This window comes from Cervus canadensis, chromosome 3 (assembly GCF_019320065.1).
Source record: "Cervus canadensis isolate Bull #8, Minnesota chromosome 3, ASM1932006v1, whole genome shotgun sequence".
Lineage (NCBI taxonomy): Eukaryota > Metazoa > Chordata > Mammalia > Artiodactyla > Cervidae > Cervus > Cervus canadensis.
The window spans coordinates 99,724,958-99,750,915 of record NC_057388.1 but is presented as its reverse complement, the minus strand read 5'-3'; the positions used below and the strand labels follow the sequence as shown (position 1 = coordinate 99,750,915).

General features: G+C 38.8%; 1 protein-coding gene across 2 annotated transcripts in view; it reads right to left on the bottom strand.

The window, feature by feature from the left end:
• The window catches only part of MGAM (maltase-glucoamylase), a 199,588-nt gene that overhangs the window by 72,044 nt on the left and 101,586 nt on the right, over positions 1-25,958 (bottom strand). The window contains exons 2-12 of one of the 2 annotated variants that reach the window (XM_043463906.1): positions 22,276-22,381; positions 19,714-19,793; positions 9,123-9,246; positions 8,909-9,018; positions 8,448-8,602; positions 7,446-7,617; positions 4,627-4,726; positions 2,944-3,056; positions 1,402-1,527; positions 556-687; positions 369-467 (exon numbers count right to left, since the gene is read on the bottom strand). The exons of the other annotated variant lie outside the window; for it this stretch is intronic. Coding sequence (XP_043319841.1) covers positions 369-467; positions 556-687; positions 1,402-1,527; positions 2,944-3,056; positions 4,627-4,726; positions 7,446-7,617; positions 8,448-8,602; positions 8,909-9,018; positions 9,123-9,246; positions 19,714-19,793; positions 22,276-22,381 — 1,317 coding nt within the window. The remainder of the gene's footprint in view (positions 1-368; positions 468-555; positions 688-1,401; positions 1,528-2,943; positions 3,057-4,626; positions 4,727-7,445; positions 7,618-8,447; positions 8,603-8,908; positions 9,019-9,122; positions 9,247-19,713; positions 19,794-22,275; positions 22,382-25,958) is intronic. 2 annotated transcript variants of the gene reach the window in all.

Sequence of the window (25,958 nt, the reverse complement as noted above, 5' to 3'; positions counted from 1 at the left end):
GTATAGATTTTTAATTAGACTAGCTGTTTTTCCCACCACAATAAAGAAATCATAATATATGAAGTGATAGAAGCACTAATTATTACTACAATAGCAGTCACATCACACATGGATCAAATCAACGTGTTATATACTTTAAACTTAAACAATGGTATTAATATATATAATATATTTCAACTAAAAAATCCTTCAGAATTTTAATCTTTCTATTATTCCATCTACTGGTCTAAAAGTAATAATAAAAGAAAACACTAAAGTTACGAAAACAGTAATGATACTGTAACTTGCTTTCTACCTACTCATCTTCATACCAAAAGTACAAACTTCCCAAAATGATCGTAATCACTCCAGTTTTCTTGAGAAATTACCTGCCCAACAGCAAAGCCTTTGTCCCCCATGATCCACACTCTCTTTCTGCTTCCATTCACATAAGGCTGGTAGTCAGAGTTATTTAAGATCCCCGGATTCTATTAAGTGAATATAATAAGTACTGTTTAGTAACTTTTCCCACTTTGAAAGGAAAAATTAGGCAACAGAATAAGTGTTTGAACGTACCATAATAATTACATATTTCAGTCCATTTTTATGTAACTCATTGGCAAAGTCTGAGAGACCATGGAAAGCCACTCCATCAATAGTGAAATCCTTCTTTTCATCCATGTAGTCAATGTCAGAGTACTGGACATCCTGAAAGACAGTGCTGGTCAATTAGAACTGAGAAATAAGATCACGCTGATGGAAGATATTATAGCTCTGGTTCTTGATGATTAAAACTAAAGCCATAGTTCTTAACGATCCTGGAACTGTCCAGACTTGGCTATACTCTGGGAGTAAAGAAACCCTTTCTGAAAGATACCGGCTCTCTTAGATTGCAGGTTTACCCTTCATACCAATAGAAGCATGTCATAAGGAATTGAGAACTTGAAGTAGGACTGGATCTTGTTCACCTTGTAACTTGAGAACTTGGATGCTTGACATAAAACAAGTTCTCTTTAAGGTGTGTTTGAATGAGTATATTAGTAATGTTATAACCATGTTCTAACTTGGAGCCTAAACATTGAACTAGAATAGATCATAAGAGGAGAAATTGGTCTTCTTGCCCTAAAACTGCCAGAGTAATAATTAACAAAGATAAATAACAAAAGCATAGAGCTTTAATTAACCAAACTCTCGTGCATGTGTATGTTTTGTGTTTGCATACCATCCTATGAGATGTAGGTGTTATTCTTAATGAGAAGATTGAAATGTGAAGTGGTTAAATGACATTTTCCAAAATCATGGGTACATGAGTCTATGGGAGTTGACTGGGGCTTTGTTACCAGATGCTATTTTCCTCCAACCTACTACATACTCCAAAGCATATGAAGTTCTTCTAAGCTGATAAGAGAAGTTCCAACTTACATATGGGATCTCAGCTTCACGAGTTCGGTTTACAACATTTTTCAATCCATCAATGCCACCATAATTCCTGCGACTAAGCTGGAACCCAAGACTCCAGTAGGGAGGCAAGAATGGTCGTCCAACAAGCTGAAAAGATAAATAAAGAAGTGTCTAAGCATTTAGAATACACACTGTAGCACCACTTCTGACACAGAAAATACTACCTTCACTTCATTTTCTCTTAAGTCCTCAGATCTAAAAATGTTGAAGCTGAGAGTAACCTCCTGGGCAATTTGCAAAATTCTACAGCTCACCTAACTACCTAAATGTATTCCTGACAACAGCAACATCAGAAAACAGTGGGACTTGCAGGTAATGCTTGAATCACAATATAATATTGGGGGAAAGAAAGAAGCAACATTCATTCACTCAGTGAATCTAAGTGTTGATATTGTGGCAAAGGATTGACAAGGCACTTGGGATTTAGTGGCATACAGCAGAAGTGATTCCTGCTCTCACGTGTCTAATTTCAGACAGCGAGAAGTGCTAAGCATAAAGCATCAGGACTAATATTGAATGGGATGGATGAAGAAATAATGGACTATGTTTAAAATCCAATTCTATAAGTTGCTCAAGCCAACACTCTGAGAAGATCTCACATACAGCCCTGTCTTAAATGTTCCCTGAGAGCCGCTGTCCTGTCCTTCCTTAGGAGAGTCGCCTCAGGAGGGGGACTCTCTCGTGGCTCTGAGTCCCCATGCAGTGTATTTGCATCTTATTAGTAGCACTAATTATAAGGTGCTTCCTATTACTATTATTTCAGGCTTTGTTATATTTCTCCTATGTTATTATAAATTGTGCCATCTTGAACAAATCGCTCCATTTTTCTGTACCTGATGCTTTTCGTCTGTAGCGTAGAAAGTTTAGGCTAAATGATGTCTAAAGTTCCTTCCTGTCCTATAGTTTGAACTGAAAATAAGTAGCACAGTTCCTTTTACATAGTTTCTTCTCAGTAATTTTTTTATTTGTTGAATGAATGAATAGATTTTGCTGATCTGTGGCCTTAGATCTTATCTTTGGAATGATTCATCATACATAGATGGACTATGAGCTCCCTGAAAACAGGAATGGCATCTAACTTAGTTTTGCATTTCTCAAGCCTTGCACAGTGCCTCTTCAGCATGTAGAAGGCACTCAATAAATGTGCATCAAAATAGATGAACAGCTGAGACTTTCCTAGTGATCCCATGACTAAGACATTGAGCTCCCAATGCAGAAGATCCATGTTCAACCCCTGGTCAGGGAACTAGATCCCACATTACACAACTAAGATCTGGTACAGCCAAACAAACAAACATGCTTCCAGCTAATGAAAGACTCGCAGTCCCAGCATTTGGAATCCATAATTCACTCACAATTTTAATTGTTCTCCTGTTAATTTATACTGAATGCATGAGATAACTGCAATAAATAATGATTGTGTGTGCATGTGGGTGTGCTATGTTGCTGCAGTAGTGTCCAACTCCATGTGACCTTCTAATAATCTAAACACCAAGCCCGTACCTCCAGGTATTCCTGAACCACTTGTTCTGGAGTATTTCCCAGGAACACATAGAAGTCAAGAATACCCCCGATCGTGCGGTAAGTGACGGCAGGAGCGGGCTGAAGGGTGACTTCTGAAAGCAGTAAGATAAGAGTTCTTAGAATGTTATAGTTGGAAATATACCCATCTCTGGAATATGAATGCCTGAATTATCCAAAACAGGCTCAGTCTCACTATTAAAGAGTTGAAAATCACGCATGTTGTTTTCTTTGGGTGATTGCTGAAGTTTATCAAAATATTCAGTTCAGCTCAGTTCAGTCACTCAATCTAACAACTCTTTGGGGCCCCATGGACTGCTGCATGCCAGGCTTCCCTGTCCATCACCAACTCCCAGAGCTTACTCAAACTCATGTCCATTGAGTCGGTGATACCATCCAGTCATCTCATCCTCTGTCGTCCCCTTCTCCTCCTGCCTTCAATCTTTCCCAGCATCAGGGTCTTTTCCACTGAGTCAGTTCTTCACATCATGTGGCCAAAGTATTGGACTTTCAGCTTCAGCATCAGTCCTTCCAATGAATATTCAGGACTGATTTCCTTTAGGACGGACTGGTTGGATCTCCTTGCAGTCCAAGGGACTCTCAAGAGTCTTCTTCAACACCACAGTTCAAAAGCATCAATTCTTCAGTGCTCAGCTTTCTTTATAGTCCAACTCTTACATCCATACATGACAACTGGAAAAACCATAGCTTTGACCAGATGGACCTTTGTTGGCAAAATAATATCTTTATTGTTTAATATGCTATCTAGGTTTGTCATAGCTTTTCTTCCAAGGAGCAAGTGTCTTTTAATTTCATGACTGCAGTCACCATCTGCAATGATTTTGAAGTCCAAGAAAATAAAGTCTGTCACTGTTTCCATTGTTTCCCCATCTATTTGCCATGAAGTGATGAGACTGGATGCCACAATCTTCGTTTTTTTTTCAATCTTCGTCTTTTGAATGTTGAGTTTTAAGCCAGCTTTTTCACTCTCCACTTTCACTTTCATCAAGAGGCTCTTCAGTTCATCAAAATATCATTCATCAGTTCATCAAAATATTCAGCTCATCAAAATATCAAAATATTAAATGAGTAAAATACTAATGAAGAATTTATTTTTTAAGAGAAAGAAGGACAAAATCTGTTTTAATCTGACCATATAAAAATACAAATTCATGGGATCTGTGAGTGATTTAGCTTGAAGGAAAAAATTTTTTAAACTTATTAGATGAGCTTACAGTTAAAAAATAAAAATGAACTCTTATTCTAGCTCCATTAGTCCAGAAACTGGAGGGAGGTGAGGTGGGCTATGAGAAACCCTACAAAACACAGCCTTGTTGTCTACAGACAGACAGCATGGTTTAATGGTGAAATCTACAGGTATCTTTGGAATGTGTCTATCAATGGAGTCTATTATCTATAAAATATTATGGGTAACATTGCATCAAAAGAGAACACTGAAGCAGTCTTCAATGAAAATAGCTTCCAGCTTGAACTGGATTTGTAAACAGGTTAATCTATGTTTGAGTTTCAGTTTCTATAGAGATATATTGTAGGTCCAATATATTAATACCTTCAACTTTAGACAATGATCTCACTATGAAAAGCATTTTTATAAAAGCAGCATTCCAAGACATATTGCTGCCAAGAGAAAGAGATGTTTCCTACCCATGGCGTTACTGTTCATCAGAAAAACCCCGAAAGAGAAGCCGCTGGTGTCTTCCAGGCACAAGAAGAATGTGTGAGCTCCATATAGATTGATCATGCCCTGACAACAAAAATAAAGAAAATAATGGTAATGCCTGTTGAAAACATTTTTATTCAACCTAAAATAAAATCAAAAGCCATGCACAATAGATAACGCTGTTAACATTTGATGTGGTTCAATACTGTACCAAAAAGGTTTTGAAATGGTAACATCAACAGGCAAATGGATAGGCAAAATATGGTATATCTATCCAAAGGAACACTATTAGTAGTAAATGAGAACTGAAATACTGATTTGTGATACTTCATGATACAAGTGTCAACCTCATAAATGATTTTTTGGGGGGGTTGTTTTCTTTTTGGCTGATCCAGGCCAAACTTATTTTCTGAAAGAATTTTTTTAATTTAATTTTATTTATTTGACCACATTGTGCAGCATATGGGATCTTAGTTCCCCAACCAAGGATTGAACCTGTGCCCCTTGCAGTGGAAGTGCAGAGTCCTAACCACTGGACCACCTGGGAAGTCTCATCAACCTCATAAACACTATGGTAAGTGAAAAGAACAGACACAAAAGACCATATATTATACAATCCTATTCATGAAAAATATCCAGAAAAGTCAAATATATCCAGACAGAAAGCAGATTAGTGACAGGGGCTGGAGTAGGCAACTGGGGTAAGGATGGGATTAAATCTAAAAGAGAAGGAGGGATCCTACTGGGGTAATGAAAATGTTCTGAAACTGGAATATGATGATGGTTGCACAACTCAGTAAATTATTAAATTGTACACTGAAACTAAGATTATTAAATTGTAAAATTATTAAACTGTACACTAAACATAAATATCATGGTATAAATTATATTTCCAGCAAATCAACCTGAATATTCATTGGAAGGGCTGATGCTAAAGCTAAAGCTCCAATACTTTGGCCACCTGATGCAAAGAGTTGATTCACTAGAAAAGACCCTGATGCTGGGAAAGATAGAAGGCAGGAGGAGAAGGGGACGACAGAGGATGAGATGGTTGGATGGCATCACTGACTCAACAGGCATGAGATTGAGCAAACTCCAGGAGGTGGTGAAGGACAGGGAAGCCTGGTGAAAGACAGGGAAGCCTGGTGAAGGACAGGGAAGACTGGTGTGCTGCAGTCCATGGGGTCTCAAAGAGCAGAACACGACTGAGTGACTAAACAACAACAACCATCAAATTATTTTTTATTTGGAAAATATTGGTAACAACACACAATAAAATGCTAGCAGAAGGAGAGAATATGATGAGCAATCTTGAATTTCTTCTTTATGCCTAACTGTTTTCCAATTTTTCTATAAATAACATACAAAAGTTTAAAATTTTAAAAAAGATACTGAATCACTCACAAGGCTGTGATGAGCACTGATATAAAAAGAGAGACTGTGTATAAATGTAAGTGCTATAAGAATAGAAGATATTGAGATTATAACATACAGAAAGCTTTATGAAAGCTCCGGTATGATGTTGCAAACTTAGCCCCTGGTACAGAACTGATCACAGTAAATTTCCAGAGATGAGGAGAAAGAGAGTGAGCATGATATGCAAAGGACGGAAGGCCAGCAGGTCTATGCAAAATTAGGCTGGTTTTGAAATTATAGCCAGGAAGACTCTCAACATCAGCACTTGGATAGAAAGAAAGTGAAAGTGTTAGTCACTTAGTCGTGTCCGACTCTTTGTGACCCCATGGATTGCAGCCCACCAGGCTCCTCTGTCCATGGAATTCTCCAGGCAAGAATGGGAGTGGGTTGCCATTTCCTTCTCCAGGGGATCTTCCCCACCCAGGGATCGAACCTGGGGCTCCCACATTGCAGGCAGACTCTTTACCAACTGAGCCATCAGGGAAGCTTCACTTGGAGAGAAAACAGGCTATGTGTTTAAAAATATTAAAAAGAAAGAAGGAGAGGTGGAGGGGATGAGGGAAGGTAAGAAAGAGAAAAGAAAGGGAAGGCGAGAGAGGGAAGAGAAAGGAAGGAAGGGAGGGGTGGAGGAAGGACTCCTGGACTACAAATAAGTTACTGCTATAAACCAGCTTTTCTCCCATTTTAATATGCATGTGATTCACTTATGGATCTTATTGAAACGTAGGTTCTGATTCGTAGGTCTGGGCTATGCCCTGAGGTTCTGCATTTCTAACAAGCTCCCAGGTGATGCCAACATCACTGTCTCTGGAATATATATTAATCCGCAGAACAAAGCAGCCAAAAGAGGCATTTTCTTTTAGTCTACAAAGTTCTACTGAGAATGGCCCCTGCTGAAGCTTTTCCCTAGACACTGCTCAGTTACTGAAGGCAAACAAAGGTATTTTGCAGATGTTTTTTCTAGTATATATTAGGCTATAACAAAATCATTAAATTATATTTTCCTTTGGGACTTCCCTGGCAGTCCAGTGGTTAAGAGTTCAAGCTTCCATTGCAGGGGTACAGGTTCAACCCCTGGTGGGGAATCTAAGGTCCCACATGCCATGCAGTGCAGCCATAAATAAATAAGAAAACTTTCTCATAAAAAACTATATGTTCCTTTAAAAGTGAGATGCTTTCCAAAATCTCTATATTACTGATTGTGAGTTTATAAACCTTATGAACAAATATTCTTCAACGCAAACAGATTATATAAATTGGGCAAAATATCAATGTAACTTTGTAGGTTACATTACTTGACCATCTACTTTACTCTGTAGGTTACTTTCTGGCAAGAAGAGCGGGCATTGCTTGCTGTGAGCCATCGGCAGGAGGCTGGGGACCTCACCTCGGTGGGGGTGGCGTCCCGGGTAAAGATGGGCCAGGTCTTCCAGGTCATGTTGTGGCGGAACTGCTGGTGCACGTGTTCGCCCAGCCCGTACACGTTGGCACTGGGCAGTCGCATGGAGAGCTGCAGGTACTGCTGGGCAAACTGGAGGGGCCCGATGCTGGTGTCCAACCTGGAGAAAGGGCCATGAAATAAGGGCAGGAGTCAACCAATAGCTCTCTGTGTCAGCAGTCTCTCTGCTTCCCTGCCTGTCCACTCAGGGAACAGCTGTTTCAGATGTTACCATCACCTGCTTGTATGCTACCTTTGAAGGCCCTTCTAGGGTGTCTCCGATTCTTTGATTCTTCAAGGAGCACAGCCCTGGAGATATGAGGCCAGCTATTCAATGCAACCCCATCCATCTACTTCCATCAGCATCCTGCCAGGCACCATTCTGGATGCTTTATAAATAGCATCTCAACACACACAGCAACAGTGGCTGTTTTGATTCCAAGGAAACGGAGACTGAGGAGGTGAGATAATTTGCCTAGGATCACACAGCTGAGTGGTAATTCATGTGTGACAGGATTGCATAGATTTCACTGACATTATTATCCTTATATTTTCTCCAGTACAATTTCTGGTTTAAGTTTAAGCTGCTGTTAGGTGCTTACTGGTAAGTTTCTCAGGAAATAACACTATGGAATGATAAGCAGTGAAGTTGAGTTCCAGTGTAAATGGTTATCTAAAAGAGTATCGCTGCCACTTTTAAAATATACATGAATCACAAGAGTATTTACATAACTGAGTAAATGAGCACATTACATTTCAGTATTCTTTGTTCTCTGTGATCATGACAGATTACCAGTGTTAATGATTTACAGTAAAAGCTTTGACATTTTTGAGGTTCAAACATTTTCCCGAGTCATACTCATCTCTTCAACTACCTGCAATTAAGTCAGAATGAATGCCACTCACTGGGACATATATTCAAAGGTATACAAAGAAGGTTGAAAAGCTCACAAGACTCTCTTGTTGCTGGTCCTCATTATTTTGATGCTGAAGGGTTTTTGAATGACTTCTAGATGATAGTTCAAATTGGAAGCACCAGCATTCACATCAAAGAGCTTAACATTTTCATGGGGGACTTCATAGCGCATGTTATTGAAATCAGTGATCTGTCAGATGGAAAACAGAAAGGACACTTCCTTTTAGAGCTTCTATAAAAATTTTCACTCTCAAATAACCCCCAGTAATGACAGCTTCTAATTCTTGACCCTGGGTTTCCTGATTTGAAAAGGAAATAAAAAACTCACGCTTCCCCCATCAAATAAACATCAGTCTGCCCATCCTATCAGGAGATTCCTGCAGAGAGAATCAAAGGCACCTCCTGCCTCCAGAGCTTATAAAGGAGAATGATCTGAACCCAGCATGGAGGCTCTGCTGTCTGCAGAGATGTCTTCAGTGATAACTATCAAGCTAACCTTAAAATGGAAACGATTGGATGTCTGATGTTCAGCTGTGAAGACGGCGTCGATTATGTCATATCCAAACAGAGATGGTGATGGCAACTTTCTCAACTGGACTTTATACACTGGAGGTCAGGGGAGGAGAGAGAAGTATTTGGTCTTTATTTTGCAGTTAACTTATCGGTCCATGTAAAGTGATCCCCGGGGGCAATGTTAGAGCAGTGCTCACCTGTGCTTGTGTTATCAACCCAGTTGCTGACTTCATAGCCCCAGTTCCTGGGGAAGAAGCACCAGGGGATGGCAGTATCTGGCACAGGTTTCCAGCAGCACTTATATTTCTGCCTGCAGACATCCTATAGCAACAGCACAGAATGAGCATTACGTGAAATGAAGGAAAATACCAGTCATCTATTTATTTGTAACCAATTTTACTGCAAGAAGAATTTCTGATGGGGCACAATTCCATTCAGTCATGTATTTATTCTTCTTTTATTCATACATTTATCCAGCCATCCAACATGCATGTATTACCTACTCAACATGGAGCTATTAATAATAATACAGATAAATAAGACCCAGTTCTTGCCTTCAGCAAACTTATAATCAACTTGTAAATCCAGGTACTCACAATATGATGCGTGCTGCAGTGGTGTGCCCTGGGGCTGAGGGGACACACATACCAGCCACCACGTCCAGCCTAGAAGACTAGGGTGAGGGTGGGGGTAGGGTGGGCTTCTAGGCAAGTGAAAGGTAAGTCCAGCCCTAATGCACTAGGAGGGGTTAGACACGTGACCAGCAGAGAAGGACTCCAAGCAGAGAAAGCAGCGATGCACAAGAGACTCAGTAGATCCGTAAGTTCATTGTGCCAAGAATACCACGGGAGAGAAGTGAGACTGGAGGCTCACAGTATCCATAGCAACAGTGAGGTGAATGCTGGACCAAACACTGTGGACTTTCTCACAAGGGAGAGTCATGGAAATAGCTAACAATATGTGGATTCCCAAGTGGCGCTAGTGGTAAAGAACCCGCCTGCCAATGCAGGTGAGACATAAGAGATTTGGGTTGGATCCCAGGGGTTGGGAAAATCCCCTGGAGGAGGGTACAGCAACCCACACCAGTATTCTTGGCTGGAGAATCCCATGGACAGAGGAGACTGGCGGGCTACAGTCCATGAGATTACAAAGAGTCGGACACAGTTGAAGTGACTTAGCCTGCACACAGCATGAAGAAACGCATTTCTAAGAAATAAGAAAAGGAAATCAAAGGAACACTGAGAAAGTTAAGATCAAACTAGGATAGACAGTGATGTCAAACAAATTTACAGTGTCCACAAGGTAAAAATAAACCACACGTGGTTTCTCACAGTGGCTTGATTATAGATTTTTTTTAAATTACTATCATTTGGTGAGATGTATTTTCTAAAGTTCCTACAGATTGTTTTTTTCATGTGTTCCCCATCCTGAACCCCCCCTCCCACCTCCTTCTGCATCCCATCCCTCAGGGTCATCCCAGTGCACCAGCCCTGAGCACCCTGTCTCATGCATTGAACCTGGATTGGTGATCTGTTTCACATATGATAATATATATGTTTCAATGATAGATTAATTTACTTAAAAATTTGTTTTGTTATAATAAATTAAATAGATGGCAAATTGAACCAAAATGCTGAAAAAAGCACAGGTATTCACCTCTCCACCCAACTGATTCTACGTGAATTGACAGAAGTATCATTAAGAAAGAAATTACAAATCCATTGTAAAACAGCAAAATATAGTTCAGTGCAGCAGACCAGAAAAGTTATGAAGTTCCTGAAACACAGAAAATCAACTTTATCAGCTCTAGGGAAAACACATATTCATAGCTTAAAACACAAGAGAAGAAAAAGAACAGCTCCAAGTCAGGTAGGTGTGGAGAAGTGGAAGAGAAACCTGGGATATAGCTGCAGATGATTAATTGGGAAGCTCTCACAGATACTGGTTAGCTCCTGCTAATGGGTGGGCATCCAAAAGTGTTTATTGATAGGTTAAGGGACTGAGGGAGCTTCTCAGGTGGCTCAGTGGTAAAGAGTCCTCCTGCCAATGCATGAGATGCTGGAGACACAGGTTTGATCCGTGGGTCGGGAAGATCTCCCTGGAGGAGGAAATGACAAGCACTGCAGTGTTCTTGACTGGAAGATTCCATAGACAGAGGAGCCTGGTGGGCTATAGTCCATGGGGTCACAAAGGGTAGGACACAACTGAGCAAGTAAGTAAGGGAGTGAGGAGACATGCTGGGACCCAGAAGGTATGGCAACGCAGCAGCTGATAAACTGCCCCCCCACCCCCCACCCCCCGGCCACCAGCACCACTCCCAGATAAGTATCCATTTTTCTCTCCACCATTTTCCCTCTCCTCCTCAATTCTCAGCATGAGCTAAGGTAAATAGGACAGGCAGTCATAGATAATGAAATACAAATATGAAAGTCAAGCCACCCAAAATTTGAGAGAAACTAACATCATGATCCATACATGACTACTGGAAAAACCATATCTTTGACTAGATGGACCTTTGTTGGCAAAGTAATGTCTCTGCTTTTTAATATACTGTCTAGGTTGGTCATAACTTTTCTTCCAAGGAGCAAGCATCTTTTAATTTCATGGCTGCAGTTACCAGCTGCAGTGATTTTGGAGCCCAAAAAAGAGCGCCAAAGAATGAATGCTTTTGAACTGTGGTGTTGGAGAAGACTCTTGAGAGTCTCTTGGACTGCAAGGAGATCTAACCAGTCTATCCTAAGGGAAACCAGCCCTGAATATTCATTGGAAGGACTGATGCTGAAGCTGAAACTCCAATACTTTGGCCACCTGATGTGAAGAACTGACTCATTTGAAAAGACCCTGGTGCTGGGAAAGATGGAAGGCAGGAGGAGAAGGGGACGACAGAGGATGAGATGGTTGGATGGCATCACTGACTCCATGGACATGGGTTTGAGTAAGCTCTGGGGATTGGTGATGGACAGGGAGGCCTGGCATGCTGCAGTCCATGGGGTCGCAAAGAGTCAGACACAACTGAGTGGCTGAAATGAACATCATGATAGGAAGGGACCAAACTTAATAAACAAATTGGAGGAAGCAGTTAATAGAAAAAACATTATTAGCCTTCAAAATAGACATAATTCCTACCTTCAGACACGGGCACACAACAGTTGCTTCCATTAAGAAAAGCAATAAAGAGCATGGAAAGTGAAGGTATCTAACAGCAAGGTTTCAAACTCAATATTTGTACTGAATAACAAAAAGGAAACAATAAAAGAAAGAAGTGTCAAGGCAAGAAAATAGTTTTAATTCATTTTAAGATTATCCAAGGACATAATCCACAAAGATAAAGAAATGGACGTAGAAAGGATAAGTCAAGCGACCAGTGGACTCACAGAGCAGCACTCAGCTAGAAGATTCCAAAAGGAGTAAAAAGAGAAATAGAGGAGGGAAGGGGGAACCAAGGAAAAAGAGAAAGTAATGTTATATATCACGAGCAACTCAATGTACAACACAGGAAACTGGAAAAGAACAAAACAAAGCCATAAGAGCTACATGAAAAGCTAATAAGTAAAAGCAGTAACTAATGAAAGAGAAAAGAAGCAAGTACCTACAATCAATTAAAAACATGAAATTTTTTTTCCAGGTAATAATCTAAGAATATGTGCTATTGTGTTGTCAGCAAGCATAGTAAAGTAAGCCAGACATCCCCATGAAATAGACCTAGCTTCTACTATTGATTTGAAATTCTATTTTTATTATAAACTAAATTTAAGTGTACAAATATGAGAATATGAATATGTGTTTGGGAACTTCTTATCATATTCTAATGGTGTACATACCAATTCCTGCTGTCATTCCACCCTGATAATTATTATAGTGTGAAGACATGTTTTGGTATTAGTTTGGCAGATCAATAAACCTAAAGGAGACTCTTTGAAAAGATCTAAGAAATATGAAAACATTATCAAGTCCTATTTTGACAAAGGTGGGGTGACAAACAAGATTAGGAACAAAAAACGCAGAATGACAACAGATACTAGGATTAAATATTTACCAATGAATGGGAAACTGTAATTTGAATCTTCAAATAGTGAAACATTAGATAATCAAGATTAGATAAGAAGAGATAAAAAATCAAATGATCATTAACCATGAAAATTGTAAAAAGTAGTCAAAGGCCTTTCCCTAGAAAAATGATATTTTGCCCGTATGATTTAGGGAATAGAATATTCTCATGTAATATATATATTTTCAGAACAAGGTAAAAAGTTTTCTGATTAATTTTATTAGACTAGAATAATCCTGGCAACAAACTAGATAGGGAGAGTCCAAGCAAACAATTATATAAAAAAGTATAAGCCAATTTCACTTAAAAAAGATAGATATGTAAAATTTTAATAAAATGTTAGCAATCTGAATTCATTAGGGTATTAAAAGAATTAACTCATAATAGTCAAGAGAGGATTCTCAAACGAATGCTACAGTGGTTCAAAATTAAGAAATCTTTTTAGTATAATTCACAACACTAACCAAAAAAAAATAGATGATTGTCTCAAGCACTTTTTAATATATAAAAATGTCCCAAATTTTAAAAGCAAGTTATTAAATAAGATAAATAGTTTTCATGTGAAAACAAAACCAAAAATATATAAATATATGTACAAAATATATAAATACCTATGTTAACATAGGCAAAAGCTTAGAAAGATCAAGAGAAGGATACATACAAAGCTCTTGATCTGATTCTGGGTAGGTGATTTGGAAATAAAGAGAAAGCATTACAAATAAGGACTTCCCTATTTTTATTTTGTACATAACTATAATGTCTGAATCTTTCTTATTAAAGGAATATATCCAAGTATAGATTTTGTGATTTAAAAAACAAAAGAATATGTCACAATACTGCTCATTTAGAAAGTATTTTAGATGCTAACATCTATTGTAATTGCTCTGAAAAACCACAGTATAAATGCGTATGCCTGTGACTGATTCATGTTGATGTATGGCAGAAACCAATGCAATATTGTAAGCAAGTATCCTCCAATTAAAAATAAATAAATTAAACTAAAATAACTAAGTAAATATAACAGATCAACCTTTCATGCTTATTATAAACAAAGCAATTACAGGGAAGGACAAGGAAGCCTGGCATGCTTCAGTCCATGGGCTCGAAAAGAGTCAGACACAACTTAGACGGAACAAAAATTACATCATAGCCATACAATCACCTTAAAAGTGCTCACTAATTCTCCAAATATATAACTGATATTCCTCCTTCATCCTCTTTAAATACAAAATAGGTTGGAAGGGATCAGTGGAGAAGTTTGGGGATTTGGAGTAACTTCTAGGCTGTTGAGTTTCCTAAATCTGAGACAGATATTTAAATAGCCCTGCTACCTCTGAGGCTGAGATCTTTAAAGTTCAAAAGGTCAGTTACATTGCCATACATAAATTGTTCCAAAGTCTATCAACCTCTATTAAAAAAAAAAAAGTTAAGACTAGAAATCCAATACAGTCAGATAAACACAACACTTTCCCATAAAGTCTGCCCTAACATTCCTGTCTCAGTTTTAAGGCACTTGCTGAATCCCAGACACCAGAAGTGAAACTGAGATATACATATGGCCTTTCTGGTTTCCGTAGTTACACAATAACACAGATCCTCATAACTCACACCTGGATTATGGCAATTGACTCATAACAAATCTATCTCTATGATTTCCTTAACACCAAACTTTTCTAAAGAGTACGCTCCAGTTGTCTTTCACATAGATTTTTATGTCATTTTGCCAGAAATTACTGACTAATGGAATTGAGAACTGGAAATCGGCTTGGAAATTATCTTATTCAACTTCCATTTGAGACAAGGATTTTTTTTTCAGTAGAGTCTCTGATAGATGCTTTAATTCTGTGAATGTAGCCAACTTCTTTCAAAATCAGAGCTTCCTCTTTAGATCTAACATTTTACTTTTACTTTTAACATTTTGTATTTTACTTTTAATGTTTACTGAAATTTAACTTTTCATGTTTACTGAAATGTTATTTCTTATATTCTTTGAAATCAGTCTCCATTTTCTAAAACCTACTATAGCTGCATATCCCAAAGTATATAGAAAAATTAGAATGAAAAAGTATCCTTAGTGTTACAAGGAGAAAAATGTACATTTGAGAACATCTTAAATGGTCATTATTTGCGGGTAACACTGTTGTAAAAGGAAAATGCAAGAGTCCATAGACAAACTAGGAGAATTAATAAGTTAATTTAGTGTGATTTCCATTTCAAGATCAGCAAATATTTAAAAAATCAACTTTAAATCTATATGCTAACAACAGCTAAATGGAAAATTAAAAATAATATTTAAATAAAATCAAACATTAAGTACTTAGAAAAATTTTGGAAAAAACTTTCAAGTCCTCTGTACCAAAAATCTCAAAACTAAAATCTTAATAAGTAGAGGAATATATCTCATTCATGGATTAGAATATTCACTCTTATAAAGATGTAAATTCTCCCAAAATTAATCTGTGAATTTTATGTGATCAGAATCAAATTTCTAGTGGGTTTTGAGAGGAAGCTGACAGACTGATTCTAAAATTTATTCAGAAATCTAAAGGGTCAAAAATAAGCTGGGCAACCTTAAAGAAAAATAAGAATAATTTGGAGAACTTACTCAACTACATGTCAAGACTTACTATGTTGTTGCTGTTTAGTCACTTAGTCTGGTCTGACTCTTTTGTGACCCCATGGACTATAGCTCACCAAGTTCCTCTGTCCATGGGGTTTTTCAGGCAAGAAAACTGGAGTGGGTAGCCATTTCCTCCTCCAGGGGTTCTTCCTGACCCAGGATCGAGCTGCATCTCTGTGGATCCCACATTGCAGACAAATTCTTTACCATTTGAGCCAGCAGGGAAGCCCCAAGATTTACTATAAAGCTATAATAAAGAGCGTCCCCGGTGTCTTGGAAGGTGAAGAATCTGCCTGCAATGCAGGAGACCTGGGTTTGATCCCTGGGTCGGGAAGATCGCCTGGAGAAGGGAATGGCAACTCACTTCAGTATTCTTGCCTGGAGAATCCCATGGACAAGGAGCTTGGAGGGCTACAGTCCATGGAGTCACAAAGAGTCGGACACAACTGACTAACAGTAATGAAGGTAATATGAAATTAGCAAAAGAGCAGACAAACTAACAATGGAACAAAATAAGAGACTCTAGAAATAGATCAACATAAACAAGTATATATGATTTATAGTAAAGGTGGCACTACAATGCAGAGGATGAAAGATGGTAATTTCAGTAAGCAGTGATGGGTCTATTAGAAATTCAAGAAAAAAAATATTCTGGACTCCTACCTGACACCATACACAAAAGTCAACTCTAGACTTATTTTAAGATCTCAGTGTGGAAGATTAAAACAACATTGCCCTTAGAGGAAAAAAAATAGAAATACATTTTTTTAACCTTGGAGTAAGCAAGAATTTTTAAACAGAATACAAAATACACTAACTATATAAAACTGATAAAGTAGGTTTGTTAAAATTAAAAACTTTTTTATCAAAAGTCACCATGAAGAGTGTTAAAATTCAAACCACAGTGTAAGGAAATACTTAAAATTTATATGACAAAAGATTTGCATCCAGAATATGTAAATACTGCAAAGCAATAAGAAAAATATGAACAGCCCAATAGAAAAAAACTAGACAAAAAAGGAAATGGAAAAGACCCTTCACAAATATGATTATCCATCTAGCCAATCAGGGTATGAAAGTGTCTAACTTCGTTAGTCATGTATGTGTGTGTTAGTTGCTTAGTCGTGTCCGACTCTTTGCAACCCCATAGACTGTAGCCCACCAGGCCCCTCTGTCCATGGGATTCTCCAGGCAAGAACACTGGAGTGGGTTGCCATTTCCTTCACCAAAAGGAACTATAGAAAGAAAGAAAGTGAAGTTGCTCTGTCGTGTCCGACCCTTTGCGACCCCATGGATGGCACCCTACCAGGCTCCCCCACCGATGGAATTTTCCAGGCAAGAGTACTGGAGTGGGTTGCCATGAGGAACACACAAATTAAAGCCACAGAATAGTTATATTGAAAAAGAAAAACATACGAAGTGTAGGTTAGGATATAGAGCAAATGAACTCATGAGGGAATGTAAATTGGTGCAAATACTTTGAGAAAACATTTTTGTAATATCATGGAAGATAATAAAGATAAAAATCCTATGAGCTGGATTTTTCATTATGTATAATTATTTGCCTAGGGTATAACTATATAGATTGTTGTGTTAGTCTCTCAGCTGTGTCTGACTCTTTATGACCCCGTGGACTGTAGTCTGCCAGGCTCCTCTGTCCATGGGATTATCCAGGAAGGAATACTGGAGTGGGTAGCCATTTCTTCTCCAGGGGATCTCCCCTACTCAGGGATTGAATCCAGGTCTCCAGCACTGGCAGGCAGATTCTTTACATCTAAGTCACGAGGGAAGGCCATATAATTATGTACTCAATAACAATAAAGTGAGCTATATAAACCACTTTAGAAACAATGAGAAATTTAAATTGGTCAAGTTGTATAATTAATATAATATGTTATAGCATAATATATATTTTATCAATATAATATATAATAAAAATTTTTAAAAATATAATATTTAATACATATATAATATTCAATAAATATAAAATAATCTTCTCTCACATGCTAGTAAAGTAATGCTTAAAATTCTCCAAGCCAGGCTTCAGCAATATGTGAACTGTGAGTTTCCAGATGTTCAAGCTGGTTTTAGAAAAGGCAGAGGAACCAGAGATCAAATTGCCAGCATTCACTGGATCATCGAAAAAGCAAGAGAGTTCCAGAAAAACATCTATTTCTGCTTTATTGACTATGCCAAAGCCTTTGACTGTGTGGATCACAATAAACTGTGGACAATTCTGAAAGAGATGGGAATACCAGACCACCTGACCTGCCTCTTGAGAAACCTGTATGCAGGTCAGGAAGCAACAGTTAGAACTGGACATGGAACAACAGACTGGTTCCAAATAGGAAAAGGAGTACATCGAGGCTGTATGTTGTCACCCTGCTTATTTAACTTATATGCAGAGTACATCATGAGAAATGCCAGGCTGGAGGAAACACAAGCTGGAATCAAGATTGCTGGGAGAAATATCAATAACCTCAGATATGCAGATGACACCACCCTTATGGCAGAAAGTAAAGAAGAACTAAAGAGCCTCTTGATGAAAGTGAAAGAGGAGAGTGAAAAAGTTGGCTTAAAGCTCAACATTCAGAAAACTAAGATCATGGCATCTGGTCCCATCACTTTATGGCAAATAGATGGGGAAACAGTGGACACAGTGTCAGACTTTATTTTTCTGGGCTCTAAAATCACTGCAGATGGTGATTGCAGCAGTGAAATTAAAAGACACTTACTCCTTGGAAGGAAAGTTATGACCAACTTAGCATATTAAAAAGCAGAGACATTACTTTGCCAACAAAGGTCCATCCAGTCAAGGCTATGGTTTTTCCAGTAGTCATGTATGGATGTGAGAATTGGACTATAAAGAAGGCTGAGCACCAAAGAATTGATGCTTTTGAACTGTGGTGTTGGAGAAGACTCTTGAGAGTCCCTTGGACTGCAAGGAGATCTAACCAGTCTATCCTAAGGGAAGTGAGTCCTGAATATTCATTGGAAGGACTGATGCTGAAGCTGAAACTCCAATACTTTGGCCACCTGATGCAAAGAGCTGACTCATTTGAAAAGACCCTGATGCTGGGAAAGATTGAGGGCAGGAGGAGAAGGGGATGACAGAGGATGAGATGATTGGATGGCATCACAGACTCGATGGATGTGGGTTTGAGTGGACTCCAGGAGTTGGTGATAGACAGGGAGGCCTGGCGTGCTGCGGTTCATGGGGTCACAAAGACACAACTGAGCAACTGAACTGAACTGAACTGAAGACAAGAAGCACCAGTTAGCAAATAGAATAAACTATATTTACAGCAGAAACTTTGTATATGCAACATCTAGGAAAAATATTTCATAATACATCTGTAATGAAATATACATGAGGACAGTTGAGAAATATGTATATATGTATAAAAGAGTTGAAATGAAAAGAGGTTGTATTGAATATGTTTTTAAAATGAGAAGATTTAAAATTATGTCACTGTTACCTAAATTAAACCCAAAATTTAATGCAGTCCTAATTATGGGATATAGAATATAGAATATGAGATAAAGAAATACAATCTAAATATACATACCTTTATGATAAAGTCATTAAGTTGCCACTAAGAAGGCTTCCAATAGTTGATATTCTTATGGAAACTACTCAGGTAGAAAATCTATGTTTTTTAACATATGTTCATTGGGATGACTTGCCAATAACATGATTTCAGAAGATTCTTGTTCTAACAGGTCATTTGGGCTCTACAACAACTCAGTCATTTCTATATGCTTGATGGCCTCTGTTCTCAAAGAATGTGAATTCAAGCCCTCAAACATTAACCTCTCCATGTCTCTCCTTGGAATCACGGTAGGACACATTCAGCAACATGGAGAGCTCTCTCTCTCTACTCTGGACTCCAGACCCCATGGGCCAACCCTTTGGTTAGTTCCTCTTCCTCTTCCTTCTACCCCTGGCTGCTTCCCTGATTTCCTCGGTGTTGCTGTTTATTTCATCAGGCAAGAAAGAATGTTCTCCAAACAAGTCAAGAGGCCTGTAATCCACCTATCACCACCATCTCCCCACTGCACATACTCCTCTTTTCAATAAAACCCAGCAGGCCCACAGCAGGAACCATATTTCTCTGACCTCTGTCACCTCCTGGCCAGGGGCACACTCTATCCTTTCTGATTCGGGGATTTCTGGGCACTCTGGAACAAATGAAGCACCTGCAGAGAAATTAAAGGATGATATTGAAAATGTGGAGTATACTCACAGTCCTAGGGAAGAAGCAGTCCTAGACTTTCAGTCAATTCTCTAGTCAGTAGTCGCTAGTAACTGGGATCTACATTTGCATAGAATGTTTAACACTTCTCCAAGGGTTCGACACATTTACTTTTGTTTTGCTGGGAGTTTTTTGAGATATACTTCACGTAACATAAAATTCACATGTTTAAAGTGTGCAATTCAGTGGCTTATAATATTGTACAAAGTTGTCCCACCATGACCATCTAATTCCAGAACATTTTCATCACCCCAAAAGAAACCACATACTCATTAGTAGTCACTTCCCATTTCTCTCTTCTCCCAGTTCCTGGTAAACGTGAATCCACTTTCTGTCTCTATGGATTTGCCTATTCTGAAGATTTCATATAAACAGAATCATAAAATATGTGGCCTTTTACATCTGGCTTCTATCTGGTATAATGTTTTCAAGGTTCATTCATGTTGCAGCTTATAACAGTACTTCATTCTTTATAGTGGCTGAATCATGTTCCATGATATGAATATAACACTTCTTAAAATCTATTCATCAGTTAATGTACATTTGGGTTGTTTTCACTTATTGACTATTCCCTTCCACAAGGGAAAGGGCTTCCCTTGTGGCTCAGCTGGTAAAGAATCTGCCTGCAATGCGGGAGACCTGGGCTCGATCCCAGGGTTGGGAAGATCCCCTGGAGAAGGGAATGGCAACCCACTCCAGTATTCTGGCCTGGAGAATCCCATGGACTGTATAGTCCATGGGGTCACAAATAGTCAGACACTTTCACTTCAGTGGGTGTAAAGGATATTTCATTTGACTTGAATTTCCCAAACAACTGATGATATTGACTGTTATTTTCATGGCTTATTGGCCATTTATAGGCCTTCCATGAAGAAATGTCTGTTAAATCCTGCACTCATTTTAGAAATTTGATTATTTTTCTTCTAATTTTGAATCATAAGATTTACATATTTTGAATGCTAGACCATTTTCAAGCACATCATTTGCAAATACGTTCCTCCTTTAGTGGACTGACTGTCATTTCACTTCCTTGGTAGTGTTCTTTGAAGGACAAAATTTTTTTATTTTGAAGTCCAATTTGCTCTTTTTTTTTTCTTTAGGCTGCTATGCTTTTTTTTTGAGTATCATATCTAAGAAACTGTTGCCTAATCCAAGGGCACAAATATTGATATTTACGCCTATGTTTTTCTTAGAATTTTATAGTTTTAGTTGTTACATTTTGAACTTTGATCTATTTTGAGTTATAGTTTTCATGTGCTAAGTTGCTACAGTCGTGTCCGACTCTTTGCGAGCCCACACACTGTAGGCTGCCAGGCTCCTCTGTCCATGGGATTTTTCAGACAAGAATACTGGAGTGACTTGCCGTTTCCTCCTCCATAGGATCTTCCCAACCCTGGGATTGAACCCTCATCTCGTATGTCTCCTGCATGGGCAGGCAGATTCTTTACCATAGATAGCGCCACCTGGGAAGCCTAAAGAAAGTCTGTTTCCACTCGATTTCAATCTGGGGAACTTTCTTTCGCGTGTGAGGTGATTGTGATAACCACTACACTATGGAAAGAAGGCCTGTATATTTTTTCATATCATCTCACAAAATCATAATTGTTCCTAGAAAATACCTCAATGTTTACTGTGAAGAGTGGTGAAAAGAATGAGTAAGTAGGATTATGCTATGGGTACAGGTTCTTTCCACTACACGCTAAATCTATATTGATATAGTGAGCTTTATCAAGCAGAGTAAACCTCAAATTCATTTTAAGAAATGATTTTTGTATTGTGTATATTATTATTTAGAGTATGATGTGGGCAGGGAAGGCTTCCCTCGTGGCTCATATGGCAGAAAGAAGGCATTCTGTGGGATGTTTCTATGAGAGAAGAATTTCAAAAGTATCCATGAAGAAATCATAGGCATTTAATCAGAATATGGGCTGGAGGAGAATTGTAACTGACATAATTAGGCCAAGTTAATCAGTCCCTAACTCCACTGTAGCCCAATTTCTTTTTCCATAATGTAAAGGGACTAGGCACTGTTAACTATTCTTCTTGAAGACTATTCTTTTTAAATTTATTTATTTTAGTTGGAGGCTAATTACTTTACAATATTGTAGTGGTTTTTGCCATACATTGATATCTTATTTCATTCATGACTCTAGATTGAAGGACAGGCTTCTGGTGAGTCTCATTTTGCATTTTTCTAAAATTACATCAAATGGGACTTGGGAGACCTTGAATATTACTAGCATTTAATTTTAGGTATAGTTGCAGAACAAGAACACAGCATTTGGAAGTTTATCTAAATTAATTGTGGCTATAGACTGTGAATAATGCAATGTGGTGGCATGCTGAGGAATGAAGAAATAAAAAGATGTCTTTGGCATCCTGAGGAACTTCTGTCTCAATCCAACAGCCACAGGCATCTCCCTTACCTGGAGGGTTCTCCAGCAGAAGCATCAGCAAGAGGATATCTACGGCAAGTACAATTATGATGAAGATGATCAGAAGGATTTCCAATGCACTAAGCTTCCTCGCCATCTAGATGGACACAGGCAACAGGATTAAAGTAAACTGCAAAACCCATCATTCCAAAAGAATAGGTAGGCATCCTGATTAGACTGCCAACTCCTTGTCAGTGGACATGATTATCAGCATTCTTCTTTATGTAATCCAGGGAGTATCTGTTCCAGGTCATCACAGTGTCTCCAAGTAACTCTGGTCAGTGCTTCCAACACATGTAGGACTCTTGTCCTTTTTGTCTGCAAAGGGATTGATTACTGTCTAAGGAAAAATATATCAGTCATAAAGAATTGAAAGGAGGGAAGGAGAAGTGGAACAGAGCATGGGAGAGAGAGAAAGGGTTGAGATGGCTCGAAAAGCCCTTCTAGATGCCACTTTGATCTTCACACCCTCCCTGGGCAGAGGAAGGAAGTTCTACTCAGGGAGGGGGAAAGTAGCAAAACCTGAATCCCAGTCTTCTTATTCCAATTCCTATGCTGGTGATGCTGAGGTGTTTAACTGTTTAGAGCTCACTAAGCCTTTTAAGAATAGGGTAAGAAAAATGAACCTAGTCCTGATCTTCAATATAATGCTTACTTGTATGGTCATGGCACACAAATCCATGTAAATTAGGTGGCTCACAGTAGCTCTAAATATTGAGCCTAGACGCAAGCTCTAAACATCAGGCATAGATACAACTTTTAAAATATTTGGTATTTTAGAGGGTATGAACTGAACTAGGAATCAAAGAACTTCAATTCTTATCTTAGTCTTCATACTGACTAATGAGTATTTCAACTATTTGGATGTGTATTTCCAACATTGTCTCCAACATTCCAGACAAGATAACTATTTTGCAGCAACTATTTTATCTCCCTGCTTCTCAACTTGAGCTTTTCTATAAAAATTATCCATATTTGGGTAAGTTCTGGTCCTTTTCTCTCTCTTTGCAATGGAAGAGTTTTTCCTCTTCTTGTCTCAGTATAATCCTAGTATCTGTTCCCTAGATCTCAGAGCCTTTGAATTTTTCAAACTTCTTATTCTGCCAAGTATGCTTCTTCTGTCTTATATTATCCACCTCTGCTTCTGAATTTGCTCTTTCCCCTCATAAATATTAGGCTGGTCAAAAAGTTCACCTGAAACTCTGTTGATGACTTTGTATTCTTCTCAAGACCATTATAGCTTTCTTTTTCCTTTCTTGGGAACTTTCCAAAATGATAATTCCATGCATTCTGCATTACCTTCTTCTCATATTACTGGTATGAATTCTGTTTCCTGCATTCCACTAAAACTGCTTCTGCCAAGAACACTAGGGGTTTAGCTGCTGAATACAATGAGCACTGTCTTAATCCCCTAGCCCTACCAACCACTTCCTCCTCTGTAAAATTCTTCAGCTTTGGATCATTTGATATCATTCAATCTTAATTTCCTACCTACTCTTCTGGCTTCTCTTCAGTTTTCTTTGCAGTCTCCTATTTTGTGAAATGTGACATTCCCTGTATTTCATCATGGGGCCACTGCTCACTCTCCTTTAGTGATTTTCATTGCTCCTGTGACTTTGTATAATAATATCTGAGGACAATCCAACCTGTATTTCTAGCTCAGAGATTTGGTTTCATATATTCAGCTGTTCGTTAGATGTCTCATTTGGATTTCCCACAAGCTTAAATTCAATTTGTTTACACATGAAATCATCTCTCCCCATAGCCCAGTCCTAGCTTCACCAATTCTGCCAAATTCACTCCTTCTCAAACAGTTCATACCTTAAGGAACAGAATCACAATTTCTTCAAAAACCTGGAAACCTTTTCTGACTCCCCTCTCACAACCAGCTACAAGTTCAGTCAAATACTTTACCGATATCTTTCAAAGATGTTCCTTCCTTTCCATTCCTACTGGAAACACTTTATTCAGACCACCAAGTCACCACGGCTTTCCCCATAGCCCCCTGCTTCCACCCTCCCTGCTCCTGAAATCTGTTGAACACACTGCAGCTGGATTGATCTTTCTAGAGCATCAACAAAATCGTTTTATTCTCTTGTATTCAAGTCTTCAGGGATTCTCCAGAAAACATTAAAAATTCTTCAGCTGTGTAACCAAAGGTCTTCACGACACCTCCCATGCCCAGTCCCTCAGCCTCTTCTCCTGGGTTTCATCTGTACCAAACCAACATTTATGCCGTGACAATCTATAAATTGATATAGATAAAGAATTCTCTCTTTTTTCACTTTGCCTATCCTTTAACTTTCCATTCCCCCACACCCCTGCTCTTCTCAACCCCAACCCAATGCCATGACCATTTCTACAAGCACTTTCTTATGTGTATAGCTTCACTTTTCATCTGAGTCTGCCTTTAGGTTAATATTTAATAAGCCAAGAAAAGAAGCACCTTAATTGTGAAATGGGGGTGAAGAGCAAAGATCTACAGCCAATTTGCCATCGTGGAGTTGAGGACTGGGGTTTGGGATTGAAGTTGGAGTTTATTAACAAGTCTTTATTCTCCATTCTTTCCTAGTTGCCTGAATCTGTCAGGTGTCTTCCACTGGCCTAAATTTTTCAAAGGTTTACTCTCAGTCCCGTAAGATATATCTCATACGACTATGCTTCCATAAAATTCTTATGTCGAGGTTGATCAGGCAGGCGTCACGATTCCTATTTGTAAGGGAAAGTTAATGAACTGGGTCTAATCACAGTTAGCTATGGAACTGATGTAAAAACTGAGGTGCCATGCTTCTTAAATTAGAATTTGAATATTTTTACTCTCAGACTTCCCAGGTAGCTCAGTGGTAAAGAATCCACCCACCAATGCAGAAGACAGAGGAGACTTGGGTTAGATCCCTGGGTCAGGAAGATCCCCCGGAGAAGAAAAGGGCAACCCACTCCAGTAATCTGGACTGAAAACTCCAGGGACAAAGGAGCCTGCCAGGCTGCAATCCATGAGGTTGCAGAGTCAAAAACAACTGAGAGTGAACACGCACATTCTTACTCTCTCCACAATGTCTCCTAGACTGAAGAGCTTAGAGTTCTAGAGGCTAACTCTCTGATGGTAGAATTTCAGGCAGTAAGAGAAATTTGAATGACCCAGCCCATATGTTCACAATAACCTGACTAGTTCCTCATCCATTCAGCCCAGGACTCACTATCACAGTGAACACACTATTCATCAGTTAGCCTCTTCCTCCAAATCCTAATTCTCTCCACGGGGAGATTTTTCTGTCCAGCCTCCTCAAACCAAAAGCAAGCACCTCTTCCACAGTTCCTTAATCCTTTTGGAGCAGCAGTTTCAACACCTGTAATTCCCAGAGGTTCAGGGCACTCTGGGGACAACCCCAGGAATTTTCTAGCTATTGGAACCATTGTCATCCACGCGGAGGGTAGGAGTGGGGATTCCTGAAGGTAGTAATTCTTCCCTGCCTAGATACCCTCCCAGCCCAAAGTTTCTTTTCTGTATCAAACAGCATTTTAGAATAATAAAAATCCTGGTTATTTTTCCAAAACCCTTAAGGGTTGGATAACCATCTCCCTCTCTGCCCAAAGAGACAAGTTCACCTTTCTCCCAATCCACACCACATTCAGCGAGTGACCAGAAGGAGTCCATCTGTTTATTCTTTCCTTGA